This window comes from Trichosurus vulpecula, chromosome 8 (assembly GCF_011100635.1).
Source record: "Trichosurus vulpecula isolate mTriVul1 chromosome 8, mTriVul1.pri, whole genome shotgun sequence".
Lineage (NCBI taxonomy): Eukaryota > Metazoa > Chordata > Mammalia > Diprotodontia > Phalangeridae > Trichosurus > Trichosurus vulpecula.
Window position 1 is genome coordinate 78,334,244 of NC_050580.1, and position 16,744 is coordinate 78,350,987.

Genomic DNA, 16,744 nt, shown 5'->3' on the forward strand with positions numbered 1-16,744 from the left:
AAAAGTGTCAAAAACCAAAATGCCACTTCAACTTCCAAGATTACAAAAGCTCCTTTGGCAAAGGTAAAACAGTGTGGATTTCTAGGATCCCCTTTGTCCTCAGAGACATGATCTGCTGACTAAAGAAGAAACCTGGCTATGCTTTTGTACTGATCCAGGGTGAGTATCTTAGAGCTGTAATGGAAATGAAGAACTGAAGCCACGATTTCCTATCAATCGATTCTTGATGCCAGTGCCTTAGGGAAGGCACTCACTAGTGCCCTAAAAGCTACACTTTGAGAAGTACTTATCCCTAGAGGGTAAGGACCAGATTCTAGAGAGGATGGTTATAAGGTAATAGGACTTGAGGAACCTTCGGTCAGATTCATTTCAAACCCCTCCCCCAAATAACTGAGGAGTTAACATTGTCACTTCACCAATGATACAAAAGCGGAGGTTCTCTGCCTGTTTGGTTTCAGGCCTAGCAAAGGAAAGGTTTATTCCAATGGAACACTTCAAGCTAAGTAACACTAGTGAAAATTCTCCAAACACTTTTATAAATACAAAAGACATATTTCAAAAGTCTAAAATTTTACACAACAGTTACTAAAGAGAACTTGGGGCTCTTTTGACCAAAGCTCAGGCTGGTCTCGAGGAGGTGCTGCTGAACTGCCTAGGGTGAAGCAAAAGGTGTGGAAGTATCTCGGGGATGACTGTCCATGATATTCTTTATCTACTGAATTGGTGCTTCAAAGCCACAAGTGGAGGGGGTTTGTGTGTGGATGGATAGAAAATGGAATTTTGATAAAAAGGAAACAAAATATGGCCAGATGACAGGAGTTTCTTCTATTGGCCATTTTTGTCTGTTCTAAACTCTCCTAAAGCTGCTTCATCTGCAGCTTGGCTCCCCTCACATTAGATTCTGCACATGCTGATAATCCCCTGAAGGTCACCAGCATTCCTCATTGGACTGGATCTTTCTAATGGGTCTGGTCCTAACAGATTTCATATGTACTCTACAATCCTCATTTCTTGAAGTAGGAACATGCACATCAACAGAAGCAGTTATTCAAGTACAGCCACATCTCCAAGCAAAGACAAGCATTCCTAGCAGGACGACACTCTAGCCCTACTCACTTCGCTGAGGCCAGGGGCTACAGGGCCCCCATCACAACTGTTATTATCAAGATTATTATTGCTTAAGAGTGGTACACCGAAAGGAACAAAGGGAAATCTGCTCTGCAGACCCGTGTACTGACCACTGACCAGTTTCAGTCCTATATATATATATAGATATAATTTTTTTAAAAAAAGTTATTGGATGAGATGAAGAGAAGCATTAAAGCTCAGAGTTGATGCTACTTTAAAAATTACCCCTTCCCCTCCCCCCTCCTCCCCCCAACCCCCGGCCCAACAGCTCACTCTGTTTTCTTTCCAGATGTGTGAACCGGATTTATTAAAAGCAAAACCACAGCTCAGAATATATCCTTCTACAACATTACAATGCAAACTGACATCACTCAGAACATTATTCTGCACACAACACACGTAATAAATATTTTTTTAAAAACTATTTACAATATTTCTTGAGACCATTACATGAATAAGTCACCTCATTTCTTTCCCCAAAGGTTAAAAAAGTGTTGAATGTCTAACTTAGTGCTAAATTCCCTGGCACCTGCAGTAAAACCATTCACATTTTATTGTAAAACCAGATTTACTTACAAACAGGATCTTAGAAAAACATTCTCCAGCATTACTATTCAGGTAACCTCTTCACTTGTTTGGAAAAGACAAATGGAGGCCCCAAAGAAATATACAAATTGTGATTCAAATGGATGAAGATACCCCAGTGTGCCCTTAGCTCTAAAGTTACACAGGCCCCAGGCTTCTACCAAGGGCAGTGAGAAATACTGCTCAAAGGAGCCTGAGAATGAAGTTAAACATGATTATAGAAATTAGGGTTCCACTAATCCATGGAAATGTTTAATGAAAACCAGGACTCCTGAGAAGTAAGCTGAACACATCTTAGAACAGATGGATTCATTTCCTAACCCCCTGGTTACGAGTAGCATCAGGCCAGATGCCCACAGATATTTGCTAAGAGGGAAAAAGATGAGGTGTTCATGGGAAATGTTCAAGGTAATTCAAGTGATGTTTCCTTCCTGTGGTTAGGGAAGGGTCTTTTATAAGGACAGAGAATAGACTATCAATGTGGTTTAATGCTCTGCTGAGGTGACTGATAAGTTTTTTCCATTTCCCATGGATGTGCATCCAGACTTTCTTGGGGCTGCAGCTGAGGCTCCCTTTCCCACTGAGGCCCCCAAGCAGAGGAGCAGCCAACTGTGTCTGCAAAAATAAAGGCTTGCCTGATGCAATACCAGGTGATCTGTCTTCTAGAGGCAGAGCCTAGCACTCACAATGCAGGGCATAGGGCTCCACTTTTACTGTGAAGTGGATAAAGATCAGGACATGCAATCTAGCTCCTTAGGCGTGGTTTTCTCGAACCTAGATCTGATGTGCAGGTTAAAAAGGTACCTGCAGCACAAGGAGGGGAAAGATTTTATTTGGGAGTAGAATAGCTGGGCACAGTGGCTGGGGGTGTTTAACTGTCAAAAAAAAAGAAATAACGCTTTTTATGACAGTCCTTTTGACCAATAGTACAGTTGGTTTATATTCTTAAAATAAATACTTTCAATAGAAGCATTTGAACAGGAAATTACCACTATTTACAGTGAAATCAACTCTACAGTGGCATGTATAAATATGTATATATACAGATATTTGAAACCTTACTGAGACAAAGTCATCAGATATAAACCATACTCCTAGGACTACTCAGAACATCGTAACTATTGGTAAAAATTAACAACTCTAAGCTACAGTGGCTCTAAAAATACCCCTCCTCAGTTATGGCATAAATATACAACATAATGCAAGCCTACTTACTTTTTTTTGCAAACCAGACTTTCGAATATTTTACAGCATTAAATATAAGACAATATATTGTATAAATTACAGCAAGCAACTGGGCATGAAACAGAAATCAAACACTTTTAGACAATGACAAGAACAATTAAGAGAAACGGTGGGACAGTTTTTGGACAAGAAAACAAAACTTCTGAAGCAGATGAATATAAAAACTGATTAAGACTGTATGAGAGTAGGTGCTAGCACCACTCGGGGTGGGGGTGGGCAATGCTGAAAAGGAGTTTGAGGCACAGAAGTGGAAGTGACAGGAAAGGGATAGGAAAACCTGCTTCCTTCCCAATCAGGGGCTTCAGCAGCCTCTCTGTTTAAAATGAAAAGGATAGTTGTGGTGAGAAAAGATCATGGAGCTGCTGGGAGGGCTTCAACAAAAGCAGAGAGAAGTGTCTGTATTCACAGCTTGGAGAGTAACAGGCCTGCAAAACACTGACTGGGAGGGGCTGAGCAAGTGAAGGATACACTACCATCCACCTCCAGCCTCTCAAGTTTCTCTGTGTCTCTCTCAAAAAGGTACAAGTTCATGCTTGAATAACAAAAATAAAAATTACTACCCACCAACAGTAGTCTAACTAGACACATAATGGATCTGGACATTACTTATACATGTTACTGACAAATAATAAACAATGAGGCACACCATCCTTTATTATGAAAAAGCATTAATAGCTCATAACTGTGTGCATGCCCAGGAGAAAATGTGATGTCATCAAGGAAGTGAAAATTACAGAAAGATTAATTTCTACACAGGGGGCCAATGAAGACCAGTCTCATTCTGCATAGCATCTGGGAAATCACTAATGTTCTTCAAACTAGCTACCCAACTCCATGCCCAAAAAGAAAGAGGCCTCGAATTTTCTTTTTCTAAAAGACACTTATGGTCCGATACACTCAATATTGAGGACACTGAGACTACACATGAGCACCAGCAAGCTGGGCCACTAAACAGCTCTCTGTCTAGAGCCAAGCTCGCAATGGGCCCATTCAATGACCATGTAGGGTAACTGCATATGGCACCCATGTGGGAAAGCAGAGGTCTGCTTTGCTGGTGTGTGTTAGGGTGAGAACAACTTCTTTTTAATACTACTGGCACAACTATTCTCCAGGAAGATAAAGCCAAAGAGTTTCCCCAAGAGCTGAGCATAGGACATAAAGCTCTGAGAAGGACAAAGAAGCAATAATTAAATTAACTGGATATCCTGGTCTGGTTTAGAGTCCAGATGAACAATCAACCTCTAATCGCACGTGTTCTCACCAATGATGCTTTGTAGTCCCTGGGAACATGGTCCTCCAATGTTGTATAGCACAACTTCAGGGTACTGCAGCACAAAAAGGAGTCTGTTTCTCCCCAAGTTTGTTTATCTTTGAAGCAAAGGATTTAGATTCCAAGATTTTTCTTTTAGAACATCCTATACATGGGAGTCTGTCCAGCCATGTTCAGGGAAGATGTAGTATACATAATCCTCAAAAAGTTGTCCTTCTGCTTACTTTTAAAGTAAGTTAGGAGAGCAGGGAAGCATAATTTGGGTCAAGAATGTGATACCTATGTGCCAAAGGCAGGCATGATTCAATATGGGGGTTTTTTTCAAACCTGATTTCTACACAATTAATCAAAATAATCTAGCATTATAGACAGTCTGCCCAGCCTACATAACGGCAATACTTAAAGAAATGGCAAAGAACCACCAAATCAAATTTCCTGTTCAAACAGAATTAAGAGTGCCGGGGCTTCTCAGAAGAAGTCTCAGCAATGCAATAATCATCTTCTTCTTTAAGGAAAAAAATGCATATGAATTTGTCTTTTACAGTTATGGGTAGAAAACAAGGGGCGAGACTTTTCCATTATCATTTGCCCCTGTATCATGACTCCATGGGGGGCATATGAAAAAGAAGATCAATGAATCACTTCAAGCTTCCTGTTCAGATCAATTCATGATGCTGTGAGTCCACGTTGGGATGAAGGTTCCATCTGTTCTGGCACCTCTTTTCTGTGCTTTTGTTTTTTCACCTTTTACATGACAATTTTGGAAGGTGCAAAGGAACATGTCTATAAAGAGCTCAACGTGGTATACCTCTTTCTCCAGACCCAGATTTTAAAAAATTCTACAGTACTATTTAAGACTAAATGATATTTTACAATCATTCTGAAAGGCAAGTCATTGCGATTTGAAGTGATCCTTGCTTCAAATTATTCATTTACGGAGCTTTTCTGTATCTAAATTTCCAATCTGGAAAACTAGGAGTCCAACAGGAGCAAACTGAACTCTTTCCTACTAGAACTAAATCTCTGCCTCTTTCAATAATAAATAGGCTTAAAAGGTACAGGTCCTCATTATACTTGCATCATGTCACTTAACACTGCACCAAATTATGTCAGTATGCATTTCAGCATTATTAACTTATTTGGCCATTGGTTCTGGATATATAGATTAATAGAATGAGTGAATAGTTGAATGATAGAAAAAGAGGGCACATTTCTTAGGTCTATGAAATTCAGTTTAGGGGAAAATGTCTAATTGGAAAGGGGGATGATAGTTATTCAGAGATAGGTACATATACACATCCACCTTTGCAGAGAGAATGAGTTACGAAGATAAATCAGTGGGAGAAGAATGTAAAGAAAGATGTCAGAAATTTAAAAAAAAAATAAAGAGGTAGAGACAATGAACAATGAAACAAAGTAGAATAAGGAGAGGTGACAGGGAGGTTAAGAAAAAAAAAGTATGATTCTATTGATCTCAAAGTAAGAAATCTCATTTTCTTAAATTTGAGCATTGGTAAGGAAAATATGGCACTGGCTGGATTGGTCTTGCTCAGCTGGTGCCATCCTCCCTCCCAGGGTGGGGACTAGGTGCAGGTGCCACCAATGCTGATGACATCATCTGGTAATACTAGTCTATACTACTCTGCTGTTCCCTTTGCCCCTCTTATTCCAATATGGCCCACAAACCAATCAAATTGCCACCTCCAAATGAGAATAATGGAATAAGCTACAAGTGGCAAGTACAGGGCAATCATGACTTCACTTGAAGAAATTAAAGCCTCAATTCCAATTATTTGTCTCTGAGTAATAAATTTTATCTATATAGTTTAAAAGTTTTTTTTTTTAAGAAATCTACAGTAAGGTAGTAGACGATGCATATAATTGATTGACCCAAATTCTCTATTAAAAGGTAGCATACACATATGGTAATATTTATTTAGCTCTCCCCTGGGAAAATATTGTATGTAGACTACATGTATCCTATTATGCTTACAATAACAGATAAAAAATTTCTTTAAAGTCATTATTTCTATATTGATTTCTTTAGTAATGGAAATGGACACTGCCAAAAACCTCAAGAAACACTGAGGGATAGGCAGACTCCTGATGGAAATTTGTGACTAATAGATACTAGTGATGTTACAATATGCCGGCTTTAGCAGCACCTCTGAAGTCATTATATATCTGATTGTGAGAATCAAGGAGGTGGCTTAGGGGGATTGTTTCTTAACTCTGATTTGGCAGAAGTCTTCCTTATACCTCTCCACGCTGAGAGCCTCAAGAGTCCTCTTGCTTCTTCATTCAGGGGAAGCTCAGGCTTCCCGAGAAATGGGTGAATAGAAGACAGAAGAGAGTACACTTCTAAGGGATATGAAATTCAATTTCGGAGAAAATGTCTAATTGGAAAGGGACATGATAGTTAATCATGGATATGAATACATACATATCCCACTTTTGCAGAGAGGGAGAATGAGTTATAAAGTTAAGTCAGTGGGAGAAGAATGTAAAAAAAGAGGGAGGAAGAGGTGGGTTGGCATCCCCTTCTCTAAGTTCAAGAGCTGTTCACCAATGACCATACCAGCTGTCACAAGACTCTCTTATTGGTCTATAAACACTTAGGGATGTAATGACAGTTGAGTGCAAGTTGAGAGGTGAGGGGAGAAGCTATTGCCACAACTGGGGGATACGGCTTGATAGAAAAAAAACAGCCTGACTTACTGACAGGCAGTGCTGCAAAGACTGGCATTGAGGCTACAACCCCATAGAGCAAGGAGCTGAAAGAATAATTGGCAAGCAACGGAAAGTGGGTGGGCAGGAAGGGAAAGTTTCTTGTACATCTGCTGTGCATACTCTGAGTAAGCTAAAACACTGTGATGAGATCTGCTTAAGATAAAAAGAAGCATCATTGTGAAAGGTATCTCTCTTACATAGAATCCCATCTGCTTCAACAGTAGTAGTCACTGCTACAAAGTTATCAGTAGATTTAAAAGAGGCTCTAATAAGTCAACAGACATGAAATACACATTTTCCAAATGCAGCCCAGAATAGGAAAAGATAAAATGATGAAATCCCAAAATTGGCCTAAGAGGATTTTGACAGCAAGTCTATATAAAATCCTCTCCATTTACCCATTACTCCATACTTCTCCTCAACCTTATTTCAGCCCCTGCAAAAATGGAATATGTATAGCTAAAAAACAAACAAAAACAATTCAAACCAGACATTTATGCTAGGGGAAAATGCACCTGGTTGAGGCAAATGCAGAGCTATTTAAATCATGATTAAGCTCTCTTCATCAATATTTATGTGAAAAGAGATTTAAGAAAATAAACACTACAACTGTGCCTTTATTTTCATGCACCTCAGTTTGAGAAAAACAAAAAGGCTATCAAAATAGACACTTGGCAATTTCATTCATGTCAGTAGCTCTTGAGTAGCTAAGCACAGGGATTCTTCAAAGCAGGAACATAGTCGGTGTCTTACAGAGCAGAGACGACTTAGGAAAAAAGGTTCCTGCTGGCAAAGCCTTCCTGCCTCTCTAGGAGTCCTGGAAGTCCAGCACAGTTCTCCAAGGCTGGGTGAAGCAAGGAATGCCTCTCACTCGGCCCTACGGTTGCTAACACTAAGTAGAGCTCAGCTTTCCCAGATTTGGTAGAAAGGTCTGTCTTATCATGATTTGAGTGAAGTGCATTTAAAAAACAACAAACATCAGGTTCTATGTACAGAGATATGGAACGTCTTGAATGGGTGGCTATTCTTAGAACAGACACCCACACCACCTTTTTCGGGTGCTGCACAAGGAAGTAAAAACATGGAAAAATCTTCAACAATTCAGCTTTCTTTTGCAGTGGCTCAATGGGAATGTATGAGCTTTGCGGAGAAGCAACATTCAAGGCACAGAGTTACAGCCAACATATGTTCCCTCCTTCCAGGGGCTTACAGTAAAGAAGCAAAAAGAACTTTTTTTTTTTTTTCACAGAGAAGATGGCCCTTGATTCTGAGCCACTGGGGAAAAAGCCTGGCTGCCTATCCCAAAGGAGGCATTTTTCATACAGCAGCTGTTTTGCTTGAGGCTCCCTCTAAGGGAGGGTATCTTAAGCTAACCCTTGCATATCTCGCAGGTTACATTGGTTAGATCTTCAAGTGTCTGTTTCCAAAAGAGGCCTGGGGATGGATGATAACAGAGGAATTCTGTTCTATCTGAACTGACTGATCTTTGTTAAATATTCAATCCACTTGATGCTATGAGCACGTCATTACATGAGGAAAATACCAATAGCAAACTGAAAACCAGAACCTAGACATGTTCGTTACTAAATGTGTGCCCATGTGCTTATCAAAGCTGAGCCTTGTTATTACATTTAGGCTTCCAATGTGGGGGGACTTTGGGTAAAAGGGAGAAAATAAAGCTGGCTGTCTTTGTCTTAACAGTGATATTATTACAAGTGGACAGAGGAAAAAAATGTTTAGCTTGTTTCTGGGGTTAGGGGAAGTGTTAGGAGGAAAGCCAAGCTATCAGGCCCCAAAGCAGAGGATGACAGATACTGAAAAATCTGCAACAAAGATTGGGCCTACAAAATAACTCTGGAGGCTACAAGCACATACCTGACCTCTTGTGCCATGTGGATTTTAAGTGGGGTTCAGTGATGAGAATACATGGTCTGAAATCTAAAAAACTCAAAGTCCACAGAAGTGACCAACAATTAAAAAGATAATTTAGAAAAAAGTAACAAATAGGATAATGTTTAACTAAAGGGCAACAGACCTCCACCCCTAGAGTCTTCACACCATCCCAAATGATTTCGGTTTTGTTTTACCACAACTCAAAAAGACTGGGAGGGAACACCAAGAGGTTTTCAAAGAGGAACAACTGTTCAGACAGAGACACTGCTGGAAGGCTGCTGGAAAACGACTTCGGGGGCTCGATGGTGGTCATTTCTGCTACAGTACAAGTGCTTGTGCATCAAGTATAAAATGCAAGCCTTTAATCATACAGATTAGCTTTTTAGCTTTTTTTTATTTAAAAAAAGGATAAATAAGGCACTGTACTTTTAAACTAAATCTGCCTGGTTCCAAGTTTAAAATCCAAGGAACATTCAGAAAGTAATTAATAACTCCTTTTCTTGGCCCTAGAGGGAGAAAGCAAGTTCCTTTCTCCATCTGAGACACTGTTTTCTCATGCCTAAAACTGTGGATGGTTTCCTTTAACTGCAGATTTTAAAGGCTTGCTACAGCTTATAAAAGCAGGTTGAATTAATGCAAAGTAAAGGGTCGCTGCCAGAGAACAGCCCACACCTGGCTACCGTTCTTCACCTCACTTGGCATCCAGGCGTCTTCTTTTGCTGTGGGAACAGTCAAGTTTTGCCCGTAGCTTTCGTTTTCTCTGGGCTGTGATGCTCTCTGGGGTTTTCTTCACGGAGGATCTGTTATTCTTAGTCTTTCCACTACTCTGCTTTTTGTGAGTAGTTTTTTGTGACTTGGAAGGGGATTCACCAGCAACTTTGTGCTTTGGAGATTTGGACAGTTTTTCTCGTGGGGTGGGCTGAGTCGGGGTTGGCTTCTTTTGACTACTATCTTTGCCTTTCCGCAGGGGAAGATGGCTCTTCCCTGCAGCCTTGTCTGTGGCCTTCTTAACTTTTTTCTCTTTCGAAGATGCCTTTTTGGACAGCTTATTGGTCTTATCCGATGAAGGCCGCTTTTTAATAGCAGATGCTTTGGAGGACACATCTAAATGTTTTGCTTTACTGGCCTTCTTTACTTGCGATCTGTCCTTGCTAGTGGAAGTGGTGCTGTCTTGCAGGCTACTGCTCTCATTGGTTGTTTTCTTCCTTTTGTTCTGCTGACCTTCAGCTTTAGGTAAGGAATCTGACTTCCCTTTCCTTCCCCTGGCTCCTTCAGCACTTGAGGACTTCACAGGAAATCCATCTGAATTGACTTGCAAAGCAAGTTTGGGAGACATTAAAGGGTTGATGCACACACTCTTTCGATTCTGTTTATTTTCCGTAGGGAGATCAAATGAACTTTCTGTTTTCTGATTCTTCATTGAACGTTGCTGGGCTCGAAGCTTTCCTCTAATATTGGAATATTTTCTTAGGATTCGAGTACTTGCTGGTGTAGGCAAATTAGAAGAAGGCTGGCTAGTTCTTTCTTCCCTGAATTCTAAACTGGCTTCAGAGTGAGATCCAAGACTGACAGTGGCAGTCTCTGCTGACTCCATTTTATCAACATTTTCTCGGAATTTAGCCCACAGCTTTTGAGTTTTCCAATTATTCCTAGCAGGCGTTGCCCCAGGAAATTTTTTTAAGTGTTTTTTCAACCGCTCAGCCTGTTGTGAACTAGGATACTGGCTAGAAGAGGAGGTTTTCTGAAGGGGACTTTTGATGGGGGGCACATCTCCTGGGAGACGAGTGTTGAGTTTCTTCACAATTACAAGTGATCTTGTTTCAGTTGTCTCTAAGAACCACCTACAAATGTCAGATAGTTTAAAAGGCTTCATAAATAGCATCTGAACAGGTGAAAGCTTCTGAACTTCTAGGGAGCCCTTACATTTGCGTGATCTTTTCTTACTCTTCCAGATCTCTTTCAGTTTGTCAGCCTTGTTCTTTACTTTTGGTGTGGGCTGTATTTCTTTCTCTAGTTGGATCCAGCCTTTCTGAACTTTCATGTACTGGGCATTGAAGTCAGCAATAAGTTCCTGATTCTCCTCTTCAGCACACCACTGCACAAACTTTGGCTTATCATCCATCAGTGTGTCTGCATCTTTCAATTCCATGGAATCCTCAGCATCCGAGACTTGGTTTTCCTCTGGCACAGAATGTACCTGCACGACATCCTTTCCTGCATCAGGTTTTGCAGTATCCAAAGAGTCCACTGTATGAGCGTGCCTTAGGTTGTAGATTGGAGAGGCCAGCCTTTTATGTTTCACCGATGATTTTAGGGTTGTACCAGTGCTTTCCCTTCTGTCACTTGGTAATGCACACAGACTAGGCAGTGCCTCACTATGTTTTATAATTTCACTGTCTACCTCATTGACAACTTCCTCTAAATCTTTTGCAACATTGCTCACAGGCTCCTTTTCTGACTGTTTTGTATCTTCCTTACAAGGACTGCTTTCTGCAGGAAGGTGAACATTTCTGGGGTCAGAATCAGTCTGTGCACAGATTGCAAGCCTCTCTTCTTGTGGGTCCTGGCTAGTTGTGGGAATGGGGCTATTACTCTGAGATGATGTTTCTTCTCCTCCTGCAACCCCGTCTTCTTTTGCTATCACACTTTTAAATGTCTGTCTGGTGGTTATCCCGTTCTCTTCACCCTTCTCCTCGGGATCCTTCTCCTCAACATTCATATTTCTGATATTCTTCAACAGTGTTTTGTGGAAGCAGTCAGTTGGGAAATGGACAGAGGATGCTCCATCAAGGTACACTTCTCTCTTAGGACGTTTTGCACCTGGACTTTTGGAAACTTTGATTTGAAGACAAGGAAGCTGGAGAGCAGTTGGTGTATCTGAGAGCTGACTTCTCAGACACCTATCAGAGGCCACAAGGGCTTTTTTGACTTTCTTCTTCTTGTTGTCTGGATTCTCTTCTGGATGAATGTTCTGATCACACATCTCTGTTTCTGAAGACTGCTTATCATCACTCTGCTCTTCCCTCTCTAGTTGATGTGTATCACGTGCTAGCTCATTTCCCTCTATGTCATCAAGATTTTCATTGGTACAAGCAACCTCACCTTGCTTGTGCTGGTTGTCATCCTGTTCTTGAGGCCTTTCAGTTTTAGTTTCAATATTAATGCTTTGACTTCTATCAACACTTTTGAAATCTACAGGGGCATCCATATTCAAGTTCCTAGGGGAAGCCTGATTTTCAGAGCAAACAGGACTTTCCTCTCTGTTAAGAGTTTCAGAAGGAGAATGAGGTCTTGAGGCAATAAAAGTGTTACTATCACCTTCAAGAATGCTTTCAGGGGAGTGGTCAATGCAGCTATCCATTTCCAGGGGAACACTAACCTCACCAGTGCCTAATAGTTCAATCTGTGGTTGGTCCCCCATATGCAAAGGTGAGCCATTTACTATGGTATCAGAATTGCCTTCTGGTACCTTCTCTTTATGGACAAAAGAAAGGGGAGTCTCTGAAGTTGTAGATTCTTTTGGATTCAGGAAACTAATTTGATTAGGTTCAGTTTGTTCTTCAGTATCCTCAGTTGCAGAATAAGCTTCAGACTCCTGAGAGTCATTTTTTGATGGAGAGCCTTGGGATACTTCCTTGACAGGAGTTTTTTCCTCACTGGGTCCTTCAGAGTCTTCTTCAAGGATCTCTACATCTCCTGCAGGTCCACTGTCTGAAATTGTCAGGGCCTGTTTGGGAGTCTCTAAGGCCTCTGTATGCAGAGCTGAGCAGCTGCTTCTGTCCTCACTTCGTGAACTTCTGGCCAATGTGCGGACAGTTGGTAGTTCACAGCAGTCTCCATTGAAAAAATATCCTCGAGTGCTCTTTCTTGCTGTCTTCCGAGAAGACAATATTGATCTTTGACTCTCAAAGTGGCACTCAGTTATGGGTTGGCTAATATAAACAACATCATACTGGTTATCATAATCGTTAATTCTCAAACCTGAAGTTCTTTTACTTTTCCGAGCTGTTTTAATGGAGGCTGATATAATTTTTGTTCGTGAATGTCCGATGGATGCTTTGTGTAGACTTGGCATGGGGCTTGGTGATAACCAAACATCTTTGGAATTATCAAACTGACCCTTGTCACCAGGATGTAAATGGTAACCCGCCTTATTCCTTCCTAACATGTGGAGATGGTTTTCCTGCTTTGGCCTTGTATCTTGTTCATTTTCTTCTAAATCCTGGTGCAAAGATGATTTTGAGCTACATTGTAAAGCATTCTCTTTGTCTGCAGTTCTAGGTGAGCTTCCCATAAACCCTGAGTCCCACGTCTCTTCTGGTAAAGCTCTGAATAAATTCTTTTGAGAAACCATACAACTGTCACCATCCTCAGTACTATTCACATTTGCCACTTTTACAGCAATAAAACCTTCTACTAAAGCTGTGCTTTGTATCTGGTCTTTCTCATCCTCAGGTTTTTTAACACTAATGTCATGCTCCTGTCCAGTAGTTTGCCCTTCTGGGCATTTAGAAACATGGTGGGAGTTAAATGAGGAAGAATTAGATGCAGTGAGGTATCCAAGAGTAGAACTATCCTTTGGACCACCAGAATTGGCTTTAGTAGTTGGAAGTTCAGAAGAATCTTTTTTGATAACAGTAAAGGAATTCTCTTTTCTTTCTAAAGATTTCATCTCAGCAGGCTCCTTCAGGGTTGACCCTGTCAAACAAGGGGACCCTTGACATGTCATTCGGTCTACGAGTAAATCTGCAGAAGGGGACTTCATGTCAAAACAAATAGTTCCCTTTTCCTGATTTTCAGTGCTTAGCTGACCACACCCAGGGCTGCAAGTAGAAAGATCCATAGTTTCAGAATCAGGAAATCGTTGGCCGTCAGTCCCTGGCTGCACTTCTGTGTAGAGGTCGTTTAGAACACGAATGAACTGCTTCTGATGATGGGTACACAGTCTGACCATAAACTTTTCCAGTGGTGACTTCGGCTGATTGTTAGAATCTATTGTTATTGTCTCTGCTGGGTCCTCACTAGATAGATAGAGAGAAAAATAGTCAATAAAGGCAAGTCAGTTTCAAAGAAAAAAGAAAAAAAATGTACATCACCAAACCTTAATTCTGTTTATACATGTTAAAAATTGACAGAATTAATTCATAATGGATATGGGCTAGAATGACCAATATATAATAAATTCAGGTGGTTAGCTGAAATGGGTCTAATTTCTCAGATTTAGCACTTAGTGGATTATAGCATTTACCCGTTTAAAAAAATTAAAGCTAATAAACTGTATGTATGATCATTGCTTCAGAATTGGAAGAAACTTTAGGTTGTCCACCTTAACCCTCTCACTTTATGAATGAGGAAACAAAAGTCCAGAGAAGCTGTGTGACGGTGCCCATGGTCATTTATTAATAAGTGGAAATGTCAGGATTCATTCACAGTATATATTTCAAAAATATAAGTAGGAGTGGGCACCTGGATACAAATTAGGAAAATGATAGAGCCGTTTATTTTTTAAAATTGCTAACAATATGCTTAAAAACCCAGATTTTCAAAATTATTTGGTTTAATTTCATTCTCTACCATTATAAAACATCCTTCATTCTTTCAAAAAGGTTGTTAGGGAATATCTCTGCTCCTGGACATGAAAATGATCACTAAATACCAAACTGCCTTAGCAATGACTCTTAGCTATAGCAATGCTACCAACGTGGCCATCTTATACACTATTTAGGCACACAGATATCAGGCCCAGAAATAAAAAGCCAATTTGAAAATGAAACCCTAGTAGTCTGATAACTAGATAGATGACAAAATTATGATAAATCTTAGTGTTTGTATTATGCATGTGGTGTTTACCTATGTTTTTTCCCAACACTGCTAGTTGGTTGATAACAACAATGCAGGTGCCATTACACTCCTTTTCATGTAAATACATACATGGAGAAACCAATGATCTGACTTCTGGGAAGTCAACACAAAAGCAATCTTACAACCCAAAGCATCTGACTCCCAGGACTTAATGCTGAACTTGAGAGGCAGTGAGGTGGCCTAATATAAAGAGCTCTGGGCCAGAAATCAGGAAAACCTTGGCTCAAATCCAGCCTTAAGACACTTGCTAACTGCATGAGCCTGGAAAAGTCACTTCACCTGTTTGCCTCGGTTTCCTCACCTGTAACTTCCCAGGGTTGTTGTGAGGAACAAATGAGATGATATTTACAAACTGTTTAGCATAATGCCTACTAGCACATAAATGCCATATGAATGTCAGCTGTTATTATTAACACCAGGCCACTGCTGCATTCTCTCAGTCATCTTAATAAAACTATAATTTTTGGAAATTATGTTATAACAGAAGTCTTTATTTTGAAAGCATCCAGAAACTAATCCATAATAAGCTTCTAGAGTTTTAATGGGGAATTTACAAGGTGTGTATGGAAAGAACTTAGTACAGGGGACAAACTAAAATAAACAGCTGATAAGGTAGCTAATGGTTTAGCAAGAAAAATTTCAGGACGTCTGGAATTTGCTGAGAGAATGCTATTATTATACGTAAGGTGACAGACCTGCTTAGCCAAGTTTCCTCACTGCTAATACTTCCAAGAAGTTTTATTCAATTTATTAATGACTTTTTGGAGGGTAAGATCATAAATTCCTTCATAGTAGTGATCCACATCTGTGACTATGATGACTGCATGTTACAGTACCTAGTGCACAGTAACCATTTTTTATAACGGTGATGACAGCTTTAATTAAATCATCCCTCCCTGTCTTCAATTTTCAAAATAATTATAAGAAATCATGTGACAATTCATACGGCAGGTGTGAACTAGGAAGTTCACATTCTCTCCTTTTGATTTTTAGCTAAACCTTAAAAATTCCTGGAGAACAGGTTTCTTGATGCATGGCATAAAAATGTTGTTTGCTACCGCAGCATACTTGCTACTTAACACAAACTGCTTCAGGTTAGGAATCAATTACGTGTTCAGACTTGTGGAAGCACAATCTCTTCCATCTTAAAGTGAGTTCACCCCTTACTTTTCTAGATAATTTTTCCTAGGCTGCTAATGCCCAATTTTAGAGAATTTCATTTTTCTTTGGAAGGCATCTTGTGTGAATGCAATTAGAATATAAAAAAGCTCTTTGAAGGGCTGGGCTGTTTTTCTATTGTCTTTGAATTCTGAGTATGTCCATAGCAGTCTCTTATACTAGTGGGTACTTAATAAATGCTTGAATGGATGAGTTTCCTACCCTGTCAGCCAACCACAAACATGTCTGAAATATAAACCACACAAAGTGTATAGGTAGGAGAAGGGAAAGAGGTAAGCATTTATATAGCACCTACTATGTGCTAATAGGGTAGCAAGGTGGTGCCATAGATGGATTGCCAGGCCTGGAGTCAGGAAAACCTGGGTTCAAATCCAGCCTCTGACAACTTACCCTGGGCAAATCACTTAACCCTGTTTGTCTCAGTTGCCTCATCTATAAAATGAGTTGGAGAAGGAAATGGCAAACCACTCTAATGTCTTTGCCAGGAAAACCCCAAATGGGGTCATGAAGAGTCAGATATGACTGAAAGGACTGAACAACAACTACTTTGTGCCAGGTACTGTGCTAAGTGTGTGTTACACATATCTCATTTTATGCCTACAACCATCCTGCAAGATAGGTGCTATTATCCCTATCGTACAGTTGAGGAAACAGCGGGGTCCCACAGCTACTAAGTATCTGAGTTATTTATGCTCAGTTCTTCCTGACTATAGGTCCAGCCTTCTACGCCCTGCACCACCAGCTGCCTCTAAGGAACTCTATGGACTTGAATTAGGACTTGTTACTTGAGAAACAGGTGCTGAGGATTCTTCTGCTATTTTATATTTCCATTTCTGCTCCAAATAAATACCT

At 40.3% G+C, this 16,744-nt stretch overlaps 1 protein-coding gene across 2 annotated transcripts in view; it reads right to left on the reverse strand.

The window, feature by feature from the left end:
- Nucleotides 1-1,428: 1,428 nt before the first annotated feature.
- LCOR (ligand dependent nuclear receptor corepressor) overlaps nt 1,429-16,744 on the reverse strand; it is a 135,053-nt gene continuing 119,737 nt past the window's right edge. Inside the window, exon 8 of one of the 2 annotated variants that reach the window (XM_036735654.1) lies at nt 1,429-13,872. In XM_036735654.1, the coding sequence (XP_036591549.1) occupies nt 9,543-13,872 (4,330 nt within the window). In that variant the 3' untranslated portion in view covers nt 1,429-9,542. The remainder of the gene's footprint in view (nt 13,873-16,744) is intronic. The other variant, XM_036735655.1, reaches the window with a different exon arrangement.